The 19,482-nt window shown below is 41.1% G+C and overlaps 3 protein-coding genes across 6 annotated transcripts; all 3 read left to right on the top strand.

Annotated features, from left to right (window-relative positions):
* The first annotated feature begins 7,868 nt into the window (after nucleotides 1-7,868).
* LOC147483893 (5-methyltetrahydropteroyltriglutamate--homocysteine methyltransferase-like) lies at nucleotides 7,869-12,087 on the top strand. Of its 4 annotated transcripts, none has more exons than XM_086581510.1 (12): nucleotides 7,869-8,054; nucleotides 8,394-8,747; nucleotides 8,838-8,925; nucleotides 9,167-9,294; nucleotides 9,384-9,775; nucleotides 9,862-10,025; nucleotides 10,148-10,228; nucleotides 10,324-10,490; nucleotides 10,581-10,686; nucleotides 10,836-11,086; nucleotides 11,171-11,372; nucleotides 11,464-12,087. In XM_086581510.1, the coding sequence occupies exons 2-12, from the start codon at nucleotides 8,398-8,400 to the stop codon at nucleotides 11,830-11,832; spliced, it is 2,298 nt and encodes a 765-aa protein (XP_086437636.1). In that variant the 5' UTR covers nucleotides 7,869-8,054; nucleotides 8,394-8,397; the 3' UTR covers nucleotides 11,833-12,087. The 4 variants fall into 4 exon arrangements, with proteins under 4 accessions (XP_086437636.1, XP_086437638.1, XP_086437637.1 ...); XM_086581512.1 differs by having other exon boundaries at nucleotides 7,937-8,054; nucleotides 8,391-8,747; XM_086581511.1 differs by having other exon boundaries at nucleotides 7,961-8,201.
* Nucleotides 12,088-12,804: 717 nt separating this feature from the next.
* On the top strand, nucleotides 12,805-13,751 carry LOC147483892 (blue copper protein 1a-like). The gene is made up of 2 exons (XM_086581514.1): nucleotides 12,805-13,099; nucleotides 13,300-13,751. Exons 1-2 carry the CDS (start codon nucleotides 12,931-12,933, stop codon nucleotides 13,617-13,619), a joined length of 489 nt encoding a protein of 162 aa, XP_086437640.1. The 5' UTR covers nucleotides 12,805-12,930; the 3' UTR covers nucleotides 13,620-13,751.
* Nucleotides 13,752-17,822: 4,071 nt separating this feature from the next.
* Nucleotides 17,823-18,760, top strand: LOC147483891 (blue copper protein 1a-like). The gene is made up of 2 exons (XM_086576389.1): nucleotides 17,823-18,089; nucleotides 18,312-18,760. The coding sequence occupies exons 1-2, from the start codon at nucleotides 17,921-17,923 to the stop codon at nucleotides 18,629-18,631; spliced, it is 489 nt and encodes a 162-aa protein (XP_086432515.1). The 5' UTR covers nucleotides 17,823-17,920; the 3' UTR covers nucleotides 18,632-18,760.
* The last annotated feature ends 722 nt before the right edge of the window (nucleotides 18,761-19,482 follow it).

The raw sequence follows: 19,482 nt of genomic DNA, 5'->3' as shown, positions 1-19,482 counted from the left end.
TTCGGTTCCTAAGAAGTTATGATTCACGACCTATGATATAGCCCACGCACGTGTCAAGGAACTGTCTTTTCACGGCTTCCGAATACCCGGCGACCACGATTCCTTTCAAACTGCTATGATTACGTCGCGTGCAAGAACACACAAAAATTTCTTTCCCACCGGTTTCAACTTCGGCGGCATCCCAAACGAGCGCTCTCCATAGCTCGCTCATGCTTCACCCAAGTGTTCGTCTTCTCTCGCCGGTCGCTGCATGAACCCAGCCATTCTAATCGGGGGGTAGTAGGGAGCAATATCCCCACTAAGGAACATTGCGGGGCCGAAGCCTGGCGACCTCAGCGCATCGACCTCCAAGACCGATCTGTGAGCAACTCCTTACAAGTAGGTGTGTTTTGCGACGGCGAAGCCTGGCGACCTCAAAGCACCGACCTCAAGACCGATCTTCGGCGACTCTCACAAGTAGGTGGTAATGCGAGCGAAGATACTTGATCTGAACACTTGGCGAGGCGAGATTTAGCAGCCCACCGGATGTAATCATTGCCAAAATCTTATTTGCATTTCCCACCACCGGGAAATAGGGACTACCGCACCAACTCCCAATCAGAGTATGACTCACACCAAAACCACTCCAGCACTCATTCACGATCTCTACCCTACATTTGTACACAAAGGGTACACGTGTCTGAAGGATCTCCACTGAGAATCCTATAAATACCATCTCTTTGGAACTACGTCCGGACTGATTCTTTCTCTCCCCAACAAAAGGAAGAACAAGAGAAGATACGTAGGCAGTTCGCTCACAGCGACCTCGGTCCCATCCAAAGTCCAAACCCATCTCGACCTCTTCTACTATAATTAGGAGAAAACTAAAATACCCCTTTACAATTATGTCTAAATTCATGCTTAATTCCTGTTTGATAACCCTTTTTCTATTTTATTTTTTCCATAGTGATTTACAGGCAATTACTGAAAAGCAACAAGTGTTAAAACGATGAAGCGAAAATGCAAAATACCTTTCCCTTTACGGTGAAGACAATTGCCACGTACTGGTGCATTTCCCGCAATTTACCTGGCCGAGGTCGCATAATCACTAAATCACACATTCACACTTCTCGAGTTCTGACGCCAAAATTTGTACAGATTTTATGGTACTGTGGGGCAGTTGTACCACGCCTGTGCTGCTGCCTACAGGCACTAGAGATGGTATTTTTTCTGTCGCACCCCAATTACCGCGACATCACAATTTACTAATACTCCCGCTCTCTTTTGGATCAGCTGTACTGCTGCACCAATTCAGTTGCCTACGTACCCATCACGGGATCAAAGCTGCCGTAGTTCACCTCCATCCCTCTTCTTTTTTCTCTCCTCCCTTCACCTCCTTTTTATATCCCTCTCTTAGGGTTACTCATGGGGCATAGTTTGGTCATGAGCCCATTTTCTAGGCCCAATACATACTATGGTTTGGGCCTTATCTCTTGGCCCAGTACCTATGTGATACATCCCTAAATATGGCTACTATAATTGCCCCTCTCGGATTCGGCGGCGATGACGACGGCGGACCCGAGAAGTCCTCAAACTTTCTTGTCTCTCTTTGAACTTTAGATATCCACAGTAGGGGTGGGAATTTGGCCCTAACGACCCTAACCCGGCCCTGACCGACCCGACCCTATGCCCTATAAAGCCTTCACAACTAAAGCCCTCACAGAGTTTAGGGCAGGGCCGACCCGACCCTAAGGCCTTCTAGGGCAGGGCTAGGGCAAAAGTTATGAAACATAGGCCCGACCCTAATTCAACCCTAGTTATAGTTTCACATTTTCACTATAAATACACGTACCATAATTGTCCAACCCTTTGTTAAATATTTTAAATTAAAATAACATTGTCCTTTGTAATTTATCACTTACACCCAAGAGTATTTTCAATAACTTGTTTTATATAACAAAAACTTGTAAACCTATCTAGCAGCCATAAAGAACAATGAGCATTAGCCTAATAAAAAAATAAGACTTTATTCCTTTGATCATCAAATCAAAGTCTATAACTTATTATTCTTAATTTATTTTCCCACTTACTTCTTATAAATTATATTTTTATTCACATCCAAGTCAAGTCTAGAATTAAAGGTTTTTGTCCACACCATTAAAGCGAAATACAGAGCAGAAATTTGTAACACAGAAACCAAAAAAACAACCTTTGTCTGAAAAATGGCATTTGTAAAACGAATAAAATATATAGGCCCAACCCTAAAACCCGGCCCTAAAGCCTTTAAAGATGGCTTAGGGTATAGTAAGGGCTTAAGATTTAGACTTGTGACCCGGCCCGACCTGACCTTATGCTGACTTTAGGGCCGGGCCGACCTTAATATCTAAAGGGCTTTTAAATGTTTAGGGCCGGGCTAGCCCGACCATTGCCCACCCCTAATCCACAGTGTCCTGTGACTATACGTAGTCTTCTTCTCCTCAGGACATTTCATATTCATGTACTCACGCTCTTTGGACCGGTATATGCGAAGTGTCTCACTCTATCGGTTCTCATTCATATAACTCATTAGTGTATCTACGAAGGGTCTCATCTCCTTCGCTCTCACTCTTCAAACTCAATCCTCATGCCAACGAAGTGTCTCAACCCAGCTATCCACTCTCATCTACAAAATTCACTACCATACCCATAGAGTGTCTCGTCCCGGCCATAAGCTCCCCTCCACATAACTTACTACTATGTGCCCGGAGTGTCTCACCCTTTCGTAGAACTCAACATTGTATCCGCCAAGGGACTCATCCTCTTTGCCCTTACTCATGGACCTCGATATCTCATCCATAAAAGACCTCGTCCCCTCCCAATTGCAGTTTGGAACTCCGGCTCGCGGAAGGCTCATCCCCCCTGCTGTCTCTGTTCTGATCTCATGTCCCCATGTTTGATTCGGATCTCATATCCGCGGAGGGCTCATCCCCCCCGCTGTCTCTGCTGTGGAGTGGAAAGTCTGATGAGAGGCAACTCAGCTTGCCCCCATGTTTGACTCGGATCTCATGTCTGCGGAGGGCTCATCCCCCTTGAGGCTTCGGACTCGAGGGTCCGGGACAGCTCTGCCTGCCCCATACGAGCTGTTTGGACACGAGGGTCCACGGATCCTATCTCGCTCGAGGCTTCGGACACGTCAGTCCGGGACAGCTCTGCCTGCCCACACGCGTTGTTTGGACACGAGGATCCGCGGAGGGCTCATCCTACTCCGCGGGCTCGACCGGGTTGTCGCTGGTTGGGGCTCTCTCATTGCCCCATGTATCTCTAGCATCTCTGATCCGCGGAGGGCTCATCCCACTCTGCGGGCTCGATCGGGTTGTTGCCGGTTGGGGCTCTCTCATTGCCCCATGTATCTCTAGCATCTCTGATCCGTTGAGGGCTCATCCCACTCCACGGGCTCACTTGAACTCTCGCCTGTTGGGGCTCTCTCATTGCCCCATGTATCTCTAGCATCTCTAGTCCACGGAGGGCTCATCCTACTCCGCGGGCTCGACCGGGTTGTCGTCGGTTGGGGCTCTCTCACTGCCCCATATATCTCTAGCATCTCTGATCCGTGGAGGGCTCATCCTACTTCGTGGGCTCGCTCAGACTCTCGCTTGTTGGGGATCTCTCATTGCCCCATGTATCTCTAGCATCTCTGATCCGTGGAGGGCTCATCCCACCCCGCGGGCTCGACCGGGTTGTCGCTGGTTGGGACTCTCTCATTACCCCATCTATCTTTAACATCTCTGATCCGCAGAGGGATCATCCCATTCCACGGGCTCAACCGGGTTGTCGCCGGTTGGGGCTCTCTCATTGCCCCATGTATCTCTAGCATCTCTAATCCGTGGATGGCTCATCCTACTCCACGGGCTCGCTCGGACTCTCGCTTGTTGGGGCTCTCTCATTGCCCTATGTATCTCTAACAACTTTGATCCACGAAAGGCTCATCCTACTCCGCGGGCTCGACCGGGTTGTCGCCGGTTGGGGCTCTCTCATTGCCCTATGTATCTTTAGCATCTCTGATCTGTGGAGGGTTCATCCCACTCCGCGGGCTCGCTCAGACTCTCGTCTGTTGGGGCTCTCTCATTGCCCCATGTATCTCTAGCATCTCTGATTTGTGGAGGGCTCATCCCACTCCGCGGGCTCGACCGGGTTGTCGCCGGTTGGGGCTCTCTCATTGCCCTATGTATCTTTAACATCTTTGATCCGTGGAGGGCTCATCCCATTCCGCGGGCTCGATCGGGTTGTCGCCGGTTGGGGCTCTCTCATTGCCCCATGTATCTCTAACATCTCTGATCCGTGGAGGGCTCATCCCACTCCGCGGGCTCGCTCGGACTCTCGCCCGTTGGGGCTCTCTCATTGCCCCATGTATCTCTAGCATCTCTGATCCGCGGAGGGCTCATCCCACTCCGTGGGCTCGACCGGGTTGTCGCCGGTTGGGGCTCTCTCATTGAGCATTTCATCTCCCACCAAAGTGTCAGCACAAACGTCTGTATCACCAATCGTCCAATTACATAATGCGCAACTACTATTCCAAGAAGTTCTCCTCCAACAAGCTTCACTACAAGTTCATTGTCAAGATCACGCATCTCCACGACAACATGACCACTCAGTCCCTCTTTCACTCCAGTAAGACCCAACTCTACCCTGAGAGCCCGGGCATCCCTCTGATTTGCATTTTCGTCAGAGGCCAATTCACTGATGGCGCGAGCCTTTGAAACATACATCTTCTAGCAATAGCAATCAATCCTTCATCCCCAATCCTATTCCTCTTCGACCCATCAATATGAAGCTTCCTCAAATGCTTACACCCATCCGCAATCACCACAAGCCCAACATTGGTGCATTCCGGAGTCTTAACAAGCTGCAAAATCTCCAAACCCAAACAATTCGACGCGGCCCCAAGACCTCTATCACTAACTTGAAGCCTTTCTACATGAACTTCCACCAAACAACTAACATTCTCAGCAAACATTTCCAACAACCCATCCCAATCCTCAAAACACCCAAACACAAATTTTTTGCCCCGACAATAAGTGGATAAAAACATTGCCCATTAGAAAGTTCCTTCAAACAAATAGTCTTCAAAGACCCCGCGGCCACACCGGGAGCTATTAAATCGCTAACGCCTTTTTTTTATCCCACGAAGGCGCTTAACTGAAAGTTGTTCAAGCATACTGCAATTATAAATCACAGCATTCATACCTTTAACACCAAAATTACAAGACCCAATTGATAATTTCCTCAGACCTTTACAATTTTCCGCAAACTTCAACTAAGAGAAAATGGCTCATATACAGCCTCATACATGAAATCAACCCATAAAGACAACAAATCCAGCCATTTCGAAGGATTCAAAGAAGGCCCATATCTCACATAAATATAACCGGATGCTAAGGTGGAGCCCAATACACACTGAAACCAAACCGACCCATATCATCACCTTTTACACCCGCTTCCTTAGTAAAATCAGATATGATTAACACCAAATTTGACACCGTAATGGCATAACCGACCAGAGGACGCATTTTTCCGCCTCCACACTGTGCAGGAACAGAACGATCACCATTTTCGTCCCACATTCATTATCAACGACAAAGGAACATGTCTCTACCAGCTAATCTCTTCAGTGAAAGCGTCGGAAGACTCCCCAACTCCACCTCCAAGGCAAATTCCATAGCTTGATAGAACAAGCATGTCTTCACCACCAACAAGGCCAATCTCTTCAGTGAGAGGTGTCAGCAGACTCATCCATTTAAACAACCACCATTCTCTAAAGAGCGTTCCATGTACTGATAAAGATAGCAGTAAATGACAATGACTCGATGGAGAACATACTTAACAGTTATGTCATTAAGGCGAAAAGTCGTTCAACTTTCTCCTTGAAGATCGGATCGGTGGTGGTGGTGGTTGACTAGTAGTTGTGGTAGTCTGGCGTACTGATGTGAACATGTGGCGATCTTGGCGGCACTTGAAAAGGAAACGAGAAGATAGGTATTGTCGATCGTGATCAAATCCGAAGCAGTTTCTCCTACAAGGACTGACTGAGGTTTCTCACTAACAAAAGGAAACATAACAGATCGATGTAATGGCCGGTCCCTCTTCCAACGAATTGTAGTTACAAACAGACTTGGCTATCATAAAACCAATTTCCCCTTTATCTCCAATTACACAACACTCGTCATCCGAACCCAAACCCCAACTAGTACCCATAATTCAAATGATCTAGCTCTAAAAAATATTAGACACTGTAAACACATGATATTTCTTTTTCCCACAGACGGCGCCATTTGTCGCACCTCAATTACCGCGACATCACAATTTACTCATACTCCCGTTCTCTTTTGGATCGGCTGCACCAATTCGGTTGCCTACGTACCAATCACGGGATCAAGCCACCGTAGTTCACCTCCACCCCCTCATCCTTTTTCTCTCCTCCCTTCACCTCATTTTTATATCCCTTTCTTAGGGTTACTCATGGAGAATAGTTAGTCCTGGGCCCATTTTCTGGGCCCAATACATACTATGGTCTGAGTCTTATCTCTTGGCCCAGTAACTATGCGATACATCTCTAAATATGGCTACTACATTTTCCAAGTTCTATCTATGACATCCAAATGAATATTCTGACCCCGTGACCATTTGGGCATTTCTCCAATCTTCAAATTTTCTCAAAAATATTCAGATTGAAACACGACAATGATGATTAACAAGTGGTCGGACCAAGCAATCTTAGTTGTTGGAAGTTGGAACGAGTAGTTCTTTAAGTGATAGTTATTTAGAGCCAGCTGAATGGCTTAGACATTTTCTTTGCAAGCCTGTTTGCAGGTTAATAAAATACCACTACGGCACGAACTTATTCATCACACCTGTTTTGTATGTCCCCCTAAATCTCAGTACTGAATTACTGATCGTGCAATGTCAACCCTTTTACTTTCCTTGAAAGAGTGAAGCGGGAGTCAAAGGCATACAGATTTCATTTACATCATATATCCTTGCAAAAATTTATAATGAAAAAATGGTGTATAAACGTATAGTTGTATATAAAATTTACCTGCATATAGGATCCACTCATCCACCAATAGTAAGTAACATTTGGATTCTGCTTATTTATTTAGCAATTTATCTTATACTGATAACCATTACTTCATCATTGAAAATCAAAATTTGTTTGGGTCTAGAACTCCAGACTTTCAATGTAATGTTTTTTCGATTTAAAGAGGAAACATTACAGTGCTCCACGATTTCAATGTAGTATTTTCATATTTATGACGTTTTTCCATTGAAAACAGACGAAATGTGAGTAAGGAAAATAAATACCGGAAATATGAGGAATGTGATTTCAATTGCTGACTTGATTCCATTTAGCACTGAGTGTTTCGTTGGCATGTGAGCTTATAATAGTTAAATCACTGTTTGTCGCCAGTAATTAACCTTGTAAGCAATTCTATTTTTTTTTTTTTTTTTTGTTTTTCTTGATAAAAAATAACTAAAATTGTTTTTACTTATTTATTTATATTTAAATGTTTTCTAAATAAAGGTTGAATGAAAAATTTGGCATTGAACGAGGTTACTGTTGTATACTCATTTGGCATTGTTGCGAATGGAGTGGACCATCACCACTCCCCCAACAACTACGCTCACCAACTCTCTCTCCTCTAGACCTCTACAAACGTATTATTCCATATAAAATGGGCATAGTAAGTGGTCGGGTCAATCTGTATCCATATGTAAATGTTGTAAAATTTGGAATCCCACTTGAAAAACACTCTCCCTAATAAAGTAATAAACGTGTACTTGGTGTCCGGGTCTGGATCTGGATCCGGTTCATACCCAATAATTATAATAAATAAAAATAGGCAAATGAAAACATTTTCAATAATTTAACAAATTGTTTAGATCCACCAACCACTCCTCTTCCCAATGCAAAGCCCCAGAGTCCTATAAATAAGACCCCACTTCTCACCCCTCAACTCGTGCCGCTCTCTTCTCTCTCTCAAGGAAGAAAAGCAAAAACAGTCTTTACCAGTTTACCGATTCTTCCTCCGTAGAACAAGGTCAGCCGTCGTCTTTTTTCTTCCTTCTGTTTCCCCTTCCTCACTCTTTTTCTGTTTCTATTTACTTCCCATCTCATTTCTCCTTTCTTCTTCTCGTTCTCTCGGTGTCTGCTACCATTTTCTGTTTATAAAGTATAGTTTTTATTGGTGAGTATAACTTATTTGAGTTCGTGCATTTAGATCATGAATCTGGTCACTGTTTTTCGATTTTGTTCCTGACAGTTTGTTTTTTTTTACTGTAAAAGTGTTTGTGATCTGTTGTTATGCTACTTATATATTTTTTTATAAGACACGTGCTCGATCTGGTCTAATGGTGTTAAAATTTTATTGATGAAGCAGTAGAATGGCATCACATATTGTTGGATACCCTCGTATGGGGCCAAAGAGAGAGCTCAAGTTTGCTTTGGAATCATTCTGGGATGGAAAGAGCAGTGCAGAGGATTTACAAAAGGTTTCTGCTGATCTTCGATCGTCCATCTGGAAACAGATGTCCGGTGCTGGGATCAAGTATATCCCCAGCAACACCTTCTCATACTATGACCAGGTACTTGACACGACAGCATTGCTCGGAGCTGTTCCTTCAAGGTACAATTGGACCGGTGGTGAGATTGGCTTTGACACTTACTTCTCCATGGCTAGAGGAAATGCCTCTGTACCTGCTATGGAAATGACCAAGTGGTTTGACACCAACTAGTAAGTGCCCATTCTTTTCACTATTTCAAGCTATAGGAAGTTACTGTCATTTCTGAATGTTATTTGACATGCTTTGTTATATTGGTGCAGCCATTTCATCGTTCCTGAGTTGGGACCCGACACCAAGTTCACTTATGCTTCTCACAAGGCAGTAACTGAGTACAAGGAGGCCAAGGCGGTATGTTCATTGGGGCTTTTCTACAGTTTGTCTTAACATGCTTTTACTGTTTCCATTCATATCATTTGTGGTCTTTCAATTAGTCTGGGCTTTGTTATATATTTTAACTGTAGTAATTTTTGCGTATAATTGAAATGGTTATAACACCTAACACCATATTAGAAGAGCTCATTGCGCTGTTATATTCCATTAAAATGGAAATTGTAGAACCTGCTAAACTCTTACCTTTCTATCTCTGCAGCTTGGAGTTGATACCGTTCCAGTCCTTGTAGGCCCTGTATCTTACTTGTTGCTCTCTAAGCCCGCAAAGGGTGTAGAGAAATCATTCTCGCCTCTGTCCCTTCTCGGGAAAATCCTGCCAATTTACAAGTAAGTATTGACAGCACCCTTGAAGTCTATATGTTGATGTATGCTTGATGAAATGAGTATGCTAATATATGATACACAATCCTTTGCAGGGAAGTTGTGGCTGAATTGAAGGCAGCTGGTGCTTCTTGGATTCAATTCGATGAACCCACTCTTGTGAAGGATCTTGATTCTCACCAACTACAAGCATTTACTCAGGCTTACACCGAACTAGAAGCAACTTTATCTGGTCTAAATGTTCTTATCGAGACCTACTTCGCTGATGTTCCAGCTGAAGCATACAAGACTATCACCTCTTTGAAGGTTGTTACCGGGTTTGGATTTGATTTGGTTCGTGGAGCAAAGACCCTGGATTTGATTAAAGGAGGCTTCCCATCAGGAAAATACCTGTTTGCTGGCTTGGTTGATGGAAGGAATATTTGGGCTAATGATCTCGCTGCTTCTCTTAGCACACTTCAGGCTCTTCAGGGCATTGTGGGCAAAGGTATTCCTCATTGCGTGCAACATCACATATATTGTCTTTTATTTTGAGGAGAAGTGTTGTTTGAGTTGTTCGTATTCCTCTTGCAGATAAGCTTGTCGTTTCCACTTCAAGCTCACTTCTCCATACTGCTGTCGATCTGGTCAATGAGACTAAGTTGGACGATGAAATAAAATCATGGATGGCATTTGCTGCACAGAAGGTTGTTGAAGTGAATGCTTTGGCGAAGGCGTTGGCTGGCCAAAAGGATGAGGTATAAAACTTATTCTGGTCACTTGCTCCGGGCATCCCCATTTAGATCTATGAGTGTCTTATCTAGTGGTGTGGCATGTTTTGGTAGTTTTGTTTTCTCAATATGTATTGCTATATTTTCAGGTTTTTTTCTCTGCTAATGCTGCTGCTCAAGCTTCAAGGAAATCCTCCCCAAGGGTTAACAACAAGGCTGTGCAAAAAGCTGTAAGTGTTAAAGGATTATTCTATTTTGCCTGTATCATCATTGTATGGTAAATAATCCTGGTATTTACCCTGTTATTGTTCTCGTGTTTGTGCAGGCTGCTGCTTTGAAGGGTTCTGACCATCGTAGGTCTACAAATGTGAGTGCGAGGTTGGATGCTCAGCAGAAGAAGTTAAACCTTCCCATCCTTCCAACAACCACTATTGGGTCTTTCCCTCAGACTGCAGATCTTAGAAGAGTCCGCCGTGAATACAAAGCCAAGAAGTGAGTGTGGAACAACATTTTTGTAAGAATTGTTTATTGATTTGTTGTGACAAACTTAAATTTATGGTTTGACTGTCTCTACTTTTTTAGGATCTCCGAGGATAATTACGTCAGTGCCATCAAGGAGGAAATCAGCAAAGTTGTTAAGCTCCAAGAAGAGCTTGACATTGATGTCTTGGTCCATGGAGAGCCTGAGGTGAGTGCTTGGTGCTTTCCACCAGCCATTGATTTATTGGACAGGAATTGCTGTTAGTTTCTTTATATATAAGCTTATAATTTCCATTTTTACATTGCAAAATGAGTTATGATAGCCCTCTAATATCTATATTTTTAATTCTGGGGCAGAGGAACGACATGGTTGAGTACTTCGGTGAGCAATTGTCTGGTTTCGCCTTCACCGCTAATGGATGGGTGCAATCTTATGGTTCACGTTGTGTCAAGCCTCCTGTCATTTATGGTGATGTCAGCCGTCCCAAAGCCATGACTGTCTTCTGGTCTTCAATGGCTCAGAGCATGACTGCTCGCCCAATGAAGGGGATGCTCACTGGTCCTGTCACTATTCTTAACTGGTCCTTCGTTAGAAATGACCAACCCAGGTAAATATTTCGTGTAAGAAGTCCTACTACATTTGATCTTGATTGTATATACTGTTTTTTAACATAAAATCTGGAAATGCTCAGATCTGAGACTTGCTATCAAATTGCGTTGGCAATCAAGGACGAAGTAGAAGATCTTGAAAAGGCTGGTATTACTGTGATTCAAATTGACGAGGCTGCACTCAGAGAAGGCTTACCCCTCAGGAAGTCAGAGGAAGCATTCTACTTGGAGTGGGCTGTTCACTCCTTCAGGATCACCAATGTTGGCGTCCAAGACACTACCCAGGTTTGTATTCCACATGCACCCTCAAACCTCAGTAATTTAGATTTTACTTTGTTGGTCTGTAGGCTAATAAAAATCCTTTAACAACTGACAGATCCATACCCACATGTGCTACTCCAACTTCAACGATATCATTCACTCTATCATCGACATGGATGCTGATGTAATAACAATTGAGAACTCCAGATCTGACGAGAAGCTCCTCTCAGTCTTCCGAGAGGGTGTGAAGTATGGTGCTGGCATTGGTCCTGGTGTGTATGACATCCACTCTCCTAGAATCCCTTCAACAGAGGAGATTGCTGATCGTATCAACAAGATGCTTGCAGTTCTTGAAACCAACATTCTCTGGGTTAACCCTGACTGTGGACTTAAAACCCGCAAGTATGCTGAGGTGAAGCCTGCTCTAACCGCCATGGTTGAGGCCGCCAAGCTCCTACGCACTGAGCTAGCCAGTGCTAAGTGAAGAGGCTCACTTTACTTCTGATTTTGATGATTTCCACATTTGAGAAGGAAAAAATGGAATTAGCTTCTGTTTCTCTAATAACTTGGATTGCATTGTGATAGTACTGTAGTTTATCAAATTGCTCGCTGAGCATTTATGTTTCCTTAGTCATTTTCACTTAATTTTGAGAATTTTGTGTTCCTTATTTTACATAGGCAAGAAACTGCCATGTTATCTCCATGATATGATTAATGAAATGCTATTTTACAATCTTCATATTTTTTGTCTCTGTGCTTGCATAGATATTTGTGGTGATCTATTTTTTCGTTTGTGAAAATGAATTTGCTCACATTAGATTCCCAGGCATGGAGAGAGCAAAAGGAAAACCTAGAGAAAAGTCAGAAAACGGAAAATCTATTGTCTCAGGTATTGGAACTATTGCACCTGAATGAGTAGAAATGTCGTGGAGTTTCAGAATGGATTTTAAAAGAGGATGACTTGAATTTTGTCAAATGCCCACGCGACATTACTTTCCTGGCACCTTTTGTATTGTGATTTTCGCAGCAAAGTATTTGTTGTGAAAATTCCTATTTCCTAGTACCACTATAAATGGGTTTCACAATGTCAGTTGCAAGGCAAAATCCGATATGTAATGGAAACATTGTTATAACGAATACAAAGCAAAATGAGTATGTGATATCGAATTTCACAACGAAAACATGTCATGCCTTAGACATCTGTAAATGAGAGGATTGTGTACAAAAAATTTCTCGTGTGAAATAACATCGCCAAGTGGCCCTTGCATAACTCGCTGACAAAAAAAAAAACAAAAACACGTGGTCCATATCCTATTTTTAAATTCGAAACGTATGCTGTCACCATGTACTCGATCAAATTCCTTGACACGCTTTTGATGTGCCGGCTATTGCCGGTTCATCATGCATTCCTCTCCTCTATGTTCATATGGGTTCAGAAGGAACCAAAACATATCACATATGGCATTATAAATAGACCCAAAGAGTCCCATGTTATAATAAGCATTAAGCAACTGATTCAATCTCAAGAATATCAGAGTTTATTGCGAATTACAAGAAAAACATCAATCAAAGATAAGTTGCAATGTCTTCTTATAAGCAATTCTTAATCACCCTCGCAGTTGTTGCTATTGTTCTTCCTACAGTTGCATTGGCAACTGAATTTGTTGTTGGAGATGCTGCGGGTTGGACCAAAGGTTTTGATTATGCAGCGTGGGCCAATGGCAAGGACTTCAGGGTTGGCGACAAACTTGGTAAGAGACCACATTATTTCACAATTATTTTTCCAAATAAAAAGTTCAATCCTATGAGTTGTGAAACATTTATCAATGAAGATACATTTCTGTAGTAGCTCATTAGGCAATACATAATTGAAAAAAAATACCTTATTATTGTGAAGGTATATTTTCCAGTTTACATGAGTATAACTAAATAATTTGTTCAATCATTGCAGTTTTCAATTACCCTGTTGGAGCTCACAATGTCTTCAAAGTGAATGGTACATCCTTCAAAGATTGCGCTATCCCACCAGTTAATGAAGCTCTAATTTCAGGGAACGACGTAATTGCCCTTGCAGCACCAGGAAATAAGTGGTACATCTGCGGTGTCGGCCAGCACTGTGCACTTGGAGGCCAGAAGCTTTCCATCACTGTTCTACCTGCATTAGAAGCTCCTGCACCTGCCCCAAGTTCAGCAAATGGGATTTTTACATCCCCATACCAAGTTCTTATTGCAGCCATGATTTCTATTACTATGTTGATCCAATATGTGTAGAATTATAACCATGGTGTGATTCATTGTTTTAAGATTATTTATTCTTCGGTTGTGGCCTTATGGGTTATATATATTCATGCTCCCATTTTTAATGTAATGGCTGTGTTATCAATATAATTGTTTTTTATAGAATGATGTCGTGGCGAAAATTTCTGGTCCTTTTGGTCGATAGACGCTGCAGTATGTGGAAAATAAACATGGAAAAATCTCCCTGGAGCACTCAAAGCCCATGGTGGCTCACATCCATAGCTAGTAATTCGCCAAATTATTCACGAATTATTCGCGAATTATAAGGTTTGGCGAATAAAACGAATAATTCGGCGAATTTTTGAATGATACGGTTTAATTCGCGAATTGGTTGGGTCGGGCTTATAATTGCCGAATTATTCGCGAATTATTCACGAATTAAAAGGTTTGGCGAATAAAATGACATTTGTATTATTTTTTCATGAATAAAATTGTAAAAATAAAAATAAAAACGTTATTTACTTATATATCAAAATTTTAAATGTAAAATATATAGCCGAATTTAAAAAAAATATATTCGTATTATACTCGTTTAAAACACGTATATCGTATTTTTACCATTAGCGTTTTATTGGACCAAATATTTAAAAGTATTATTGTTGAAAATTTCGAATCTTAGGCGAATAATTGACGTATCGAATTTTTGCCGTCCATGAATTTACTAGCTATGCGTCACATCTACTCCACCTGAGAAATATAGAAAATCCAACAATACCAACATTTTGGAAGGAAGCTATAGCCTATAGGACAGAGATAGATCTAAGATCAAGCATTTATTTCTCTACAACAACCAATAACTACACAATACTCTGCCACATGGCAACGTCTTCACTATCAGGATCGTAACCCGGCCTCATACAGTCATACACCCACACTGTTTTTCGACATTTTACATCAATTTTTTGCAGGTAGTATTACGAATAAAAGAATGTGTTACAGAGAGATAATAAGATTACATTGCATTTTATATCAAAACTAGGGTTTGCCTGTGCCGTACGGCACTGAACCACTCGTCGCGCCTTCGGCGCCAGAAAACCCAATCAATGCCGGCCGAATTTCCTATTATCTATAAGCCGTATATGGGCTAACCCAGTGTTTAAGTCCAGCTGTAATTGTTGACTTTCTTGATAGATCCAATGGATACTGAGTGTTTTAACAAAATTGCACAAGCCCCTACATCACTTGGATTCGCCATGTCATATTTTGTTAAAAAAGATTTTGAGCCGTTGGATAGGGCCTTTCGGGCCCCACACCGTTCTTTTTTGTTAGATAGATTATGTAAATTTAAGTCCAGTGCTTCCACTCGGCAATATATTTACCAAGGAACGAGCATTCCTACCTCTGCACAATTGATTATAGTGCAACCGAAACTTCCAAAGCGAAGAAATTTGTACCTTCAAATTTCAGTACAGAGTAAACTGCGAGTTTGGGGGATGTTTGAATCGAACGAGCAAGCGAAACTTAGAAGTGTCTTTGCAATCAGCATTGCGTTCACTTCGTAGTACCAGCATAAAACCATCATAAGTTAATTGGAATACAACTTCGTATAAATGGGTAAACAAACCTGGTTTGTGTCCTTGATAAATCAAAACACAAGTACACCGACCCGACTATTGGAGTTATCCTTCACATGAGGAAGAAGGAGAAAAGAAGTATTGTTCGTGTGAAGGAGTCTGAGCACGCACGCGCTCAGATTGGTCGTGACCAAGGCGCGTCCGCACCCTTGCCGTGAAAAAGAAGATAGTTTTTTTTTCAGCCTCTCACAAAACAAAGTTACTGGACATTTGGTTTTGAGGAAAATAAGAGAGCGCGCACGCGCTCGATTTTGCCTTGCCGAGAGCGCACCCACGTTCATGTCTAAACTCGTCAATTTCTATTTTCTACAGTAACCGCGAGATTGCAGTTTACTATATATAAAAACATAAACAAGGTTTTGGAAAACAAGTCTTGAAAAAACCCAATTTTGAGAGCAATCAAAATTAAGAAAAACCCCTTACAAAGAGAAAAGTTTGTAAGGAAAGAGGAGTGATCTAATAAAGTGGAGAGACTTGAGAGGTGTAATTGTAATCTTCACTTCCATACTTATAAAAGAATTAGCTCTTGTGAAAGTATGCATCATTGGCCGAACCATGATACATCTTTGTGTTGTAGTATGTTTTACTTGCTTTATATTTTTATTGGCTGTCTGTGATAGTTATATCATAGATTAAGATTGTGGTTGTTGGTTGTAGTGAAAGATTAGATTTTTTTATTAGAATAGTAGATTGTCCAAGTACAAGTGATCTTAGTAGAGATTGATTGGTATCGTTTTCCCCAACACCGACTTGAGTAATTCTGCCTCTCAAGTCTTAGCCTAAAATTGAGCTAGCTAGCTAACTTGTTTGATTAGAGAGATTCTTTATCTTAGGAATGAAAAAAATTGTATAGGGTAAAGGCTTATCTGATTAATAGACATAGGCCATATTTATTGATACTCAAGATTACAATATGCAAATCAACAGGAAGGAAGGAAGATATACAATATACAATATGATAGAATATCTTTGTTACATAACACTAAAGGAAGGAAGATATAACTCTAAGGCTCTGTTTGGCAGTGTGAATAGAGAGTCCATATTCAGGAATTGGTGACGTGGCAGTCATGTTTATCTTGTATAGGTCTTTGACTGTTTGGTCTATTTAAAACGTGGATACTCTAGTAAGTTCCTTGAATTGCAGAAACACAAAAGTGTGGATAAGCAAATCCAAAGGAAAAGTCCAAATTCGCTAAAACGTGTTTTCTATCCAAGAGAGAGAAAAAAAAATAATAATAAAAACACATAAAAAATGCTCTCCCTATCTTTTTCTCCTCCTCCTCTCTCTCTCTCTCCTTCATGGAAATCATAGTAATGGAACCATAAACCTTATGTATTTTCTCTCTTTCCGCCTTTTTTATTTTCTCACATTAAAATTTTTTTTTCCTCAAAAAAGTGGTGTTTAAATCTTCACATTATTCATCAAATTGGGACTTTTCTTTTTTAGGGGATGTTTTTTGTATAAATCAATTGGGTGCTTATGTATTCAATATTTAATTAAAGTTTCTTTTTAAAAATTTTTTTTTTTTTTATGAGTTTTTATTTGTTTTTAAGTTTTTATTTGTAATTTTTGTATATGATTTTTTTTTTTTCTCTTGTATAATATAAAAAATGAGTATATAGGTGTGAATGTCAACCAAACAGTAGCCAAATAAAACATGTGACAGGATAAGAGGCAGACACACAAGTATTTCATCTCATGACTTGTATCACCTAATCATAGTTAAGTAATACAACATCTCTTGCAGCCAAACAGAGCCTAAAGGAAAGAAGATATATGGAGTTATACTTCAACAGTTCAACAAAAGACAATGACAACCTTTATCAGTAGGATCCTAAAATACACATGCATCTTATATGTCCTCAGGCAATCAGGCACGGCCTCAGCCTATTGATCCAGAAGAGACCTGCTACGCCTTCTCTCATGTTCTGTACGATGCGGGATCCTTTTTATTTCAACTTAGATTGGAGTATCCACTATCCAAGGACATCAGAGATGTATTCTGGTAAACGTTCCATGTGTTTGGTTTACTAAGTTGTTCACAGCAAGACTCGATATACTGCGCTGGGAGCCTAGGCTGGAGGCTACAACAAGAGGGGCCAAAGCTATCAGTTTTTTATCGAGCTGATTCCAAGAGCAGTTGCAAGTCCGTTATTACATATGTTCATCAAACAACACATGGGTTGATGCTTGTTGTGAAAATTCATATTTCCAAGTATCAGTACAAAATGAATTTGGTGATGTGACTTTCAGATCAAAATCCAGTATGAAGTGAAAATGGTTATTTTGAATTTCACAATGAAACAAGTCAGGCGCGCCTTTGACATCTGTAAATAAGAGATTAAAAGTCTCTCCTTGGCTTAAATAACGTCGCCAAGTGGCACTGCACATTTTAAACTTGCATAACTCGCAGACAGAAGGAACATTTGGTACGGTCCTTTTCCTATATTTTTAATCTGAAACAGATGCCGTCACAATGTACTCAATCAAATTCCTTAACACGCTTTTGATGTGCCGGCTGCTGCCGGTTCATCATGCAATTGTACTTGTTTTATAAGGGAGAGATGCACTATAAATAGACCCCAAGGGTGCCTAGCTTGTTTATATAAGCATTGAGCAACTGTATCTATCTAGTCTTCAAAGAACAGTGCAGTTTATTGCGAGTCTACAAGAAAATCACCATTCAGAGATAAATTTCAATGTCTTCTTCTAAGCAATTCTTAGTCACCCTTGCAATTGTTGCTCTTGTTCTTCCTACAATTGCTTTGGCAACAGAATTTGTAGTTGGAGATGCTGCTGGTTGGACCAAAGGTTTTGATTATGCAGCATGGGCCAAAGATAAAGAATTCAGGGTTGGCGACAAACTTCGTAAGCAACCTCATTGATTGTTTGACATTTTTTTTAGAGTTTATTCGTGTGAACTTTGAAAATTCTTTATCAAATACTATCACAATATTTAGATACACTTATGTAATATATAGCTTGCTCATTAGGCTATTACATAAATAATTAAAAAAAAATGCCACATTTTAGGGAATATAATATTGGGCTTACATGAATATAACTAAAATATTTTTTAAATCATTGCAGTTTTCACTTACCCTGTTGGAGCTCACAATGTCTTCAGAGTAAATGGTACATCCTTCAAAGATTGTGTTATCCCACCAGTTAATGAAGCTCTAAATTCTGGAAACGACTTAATTAACCTTGCCGCACCAGGAAACAAGTGGTATATCTGTGGTGTTGGCCAACATTGTACGCTTGGAGGCCAAAAGCTTTCCATCACTGTTCTACCTGCATTAGAAGCTCCTGCACCTGCCCCAAGTTCAGCAAATGGGATTTATACATCCCTATATCAAGTTCTTATTGCAGCCATGATTTCTGTTGTTGTTTGGATTCAATATGTCTAAAATTATTACCATAGTGTGACTCCTTAATTGTTTTAAGATTATTTATTCTTGCAGTTGTGGGTGATATTCATGCTCCCATTTTTCCCTGTGGCATTTGTGTAATCAATATAATTGTTTTTGTTCATAGAATCATGTAACGTCGTGAATTGCTGTTCCCTTATTTTCTTCCCTAGCTAGTTTGATGTAGACGCTGATGAATCTGGAAAATGAAAAATCTCCATGGAGCACTGAAAGCTCATGGAGGCTCACCTCTGCCGCTTGACACCACTTAAAATATACAGAAATGTCGAACCAAAATACCAAAGATTTTGAAAGGCAGCTAATGGACGTACAGTGATCTAAGACCAAGCATGTAGTTCAGTACAACTAAAGGACGACAATAACCATTGACCTGGCAATACTCAGCCGCGAGGCAACGTCTTTAGTCCCTCAAATGAATGAGAATGACAACCTTATATTTACTATTTAGGAATCTATAATACGATTCTTATATTTCTTCAGGCACTGAGGCCTCACCATATATTACATATATATCTGATTTAGAAGAGTTGTGTATGGTGACCGACAACTCCACACCCCACCCCATGAAGGGCATCAGAAATGTACAGTTGTTAACGTTCCATGTGTTTGGTTTCACTCAACACACTCACTTAATTAAATTCTTCTTAGCCGGACTAGATAATGAGCTGGACGCCAGGGATGACCGGCTGGAGACCTAGTGTCGGGGCAAAAACTGATCTACCCAGACACTCTTAAAACAAAAACTAACCTTCTGAATATCACCACCTTCTGCAAAACAATTTCAGAACTCGCGCACCTTGTTGAACTTGTTGCATAAGAAAAAATGTTTT

The sequence above is a fragment of the Coptis chinensis genome, chromosome 8 (assembly GCF_015680905.1).
Source record: "Coptis chinensis isolate HL-2020 chromosome 8, ASM1568090v1, whole genome shotgun sequence".
Lineage (NCBI taxonomy): Eukaryota > Viridiplantae > Streptophyta > Magnoliopsida > Ranunculales > Ranunculaceae > Coptis > Coptis chinensis.
This window is presented reverse-complemented; position numbering and strand designations above follow the sequence as displayed.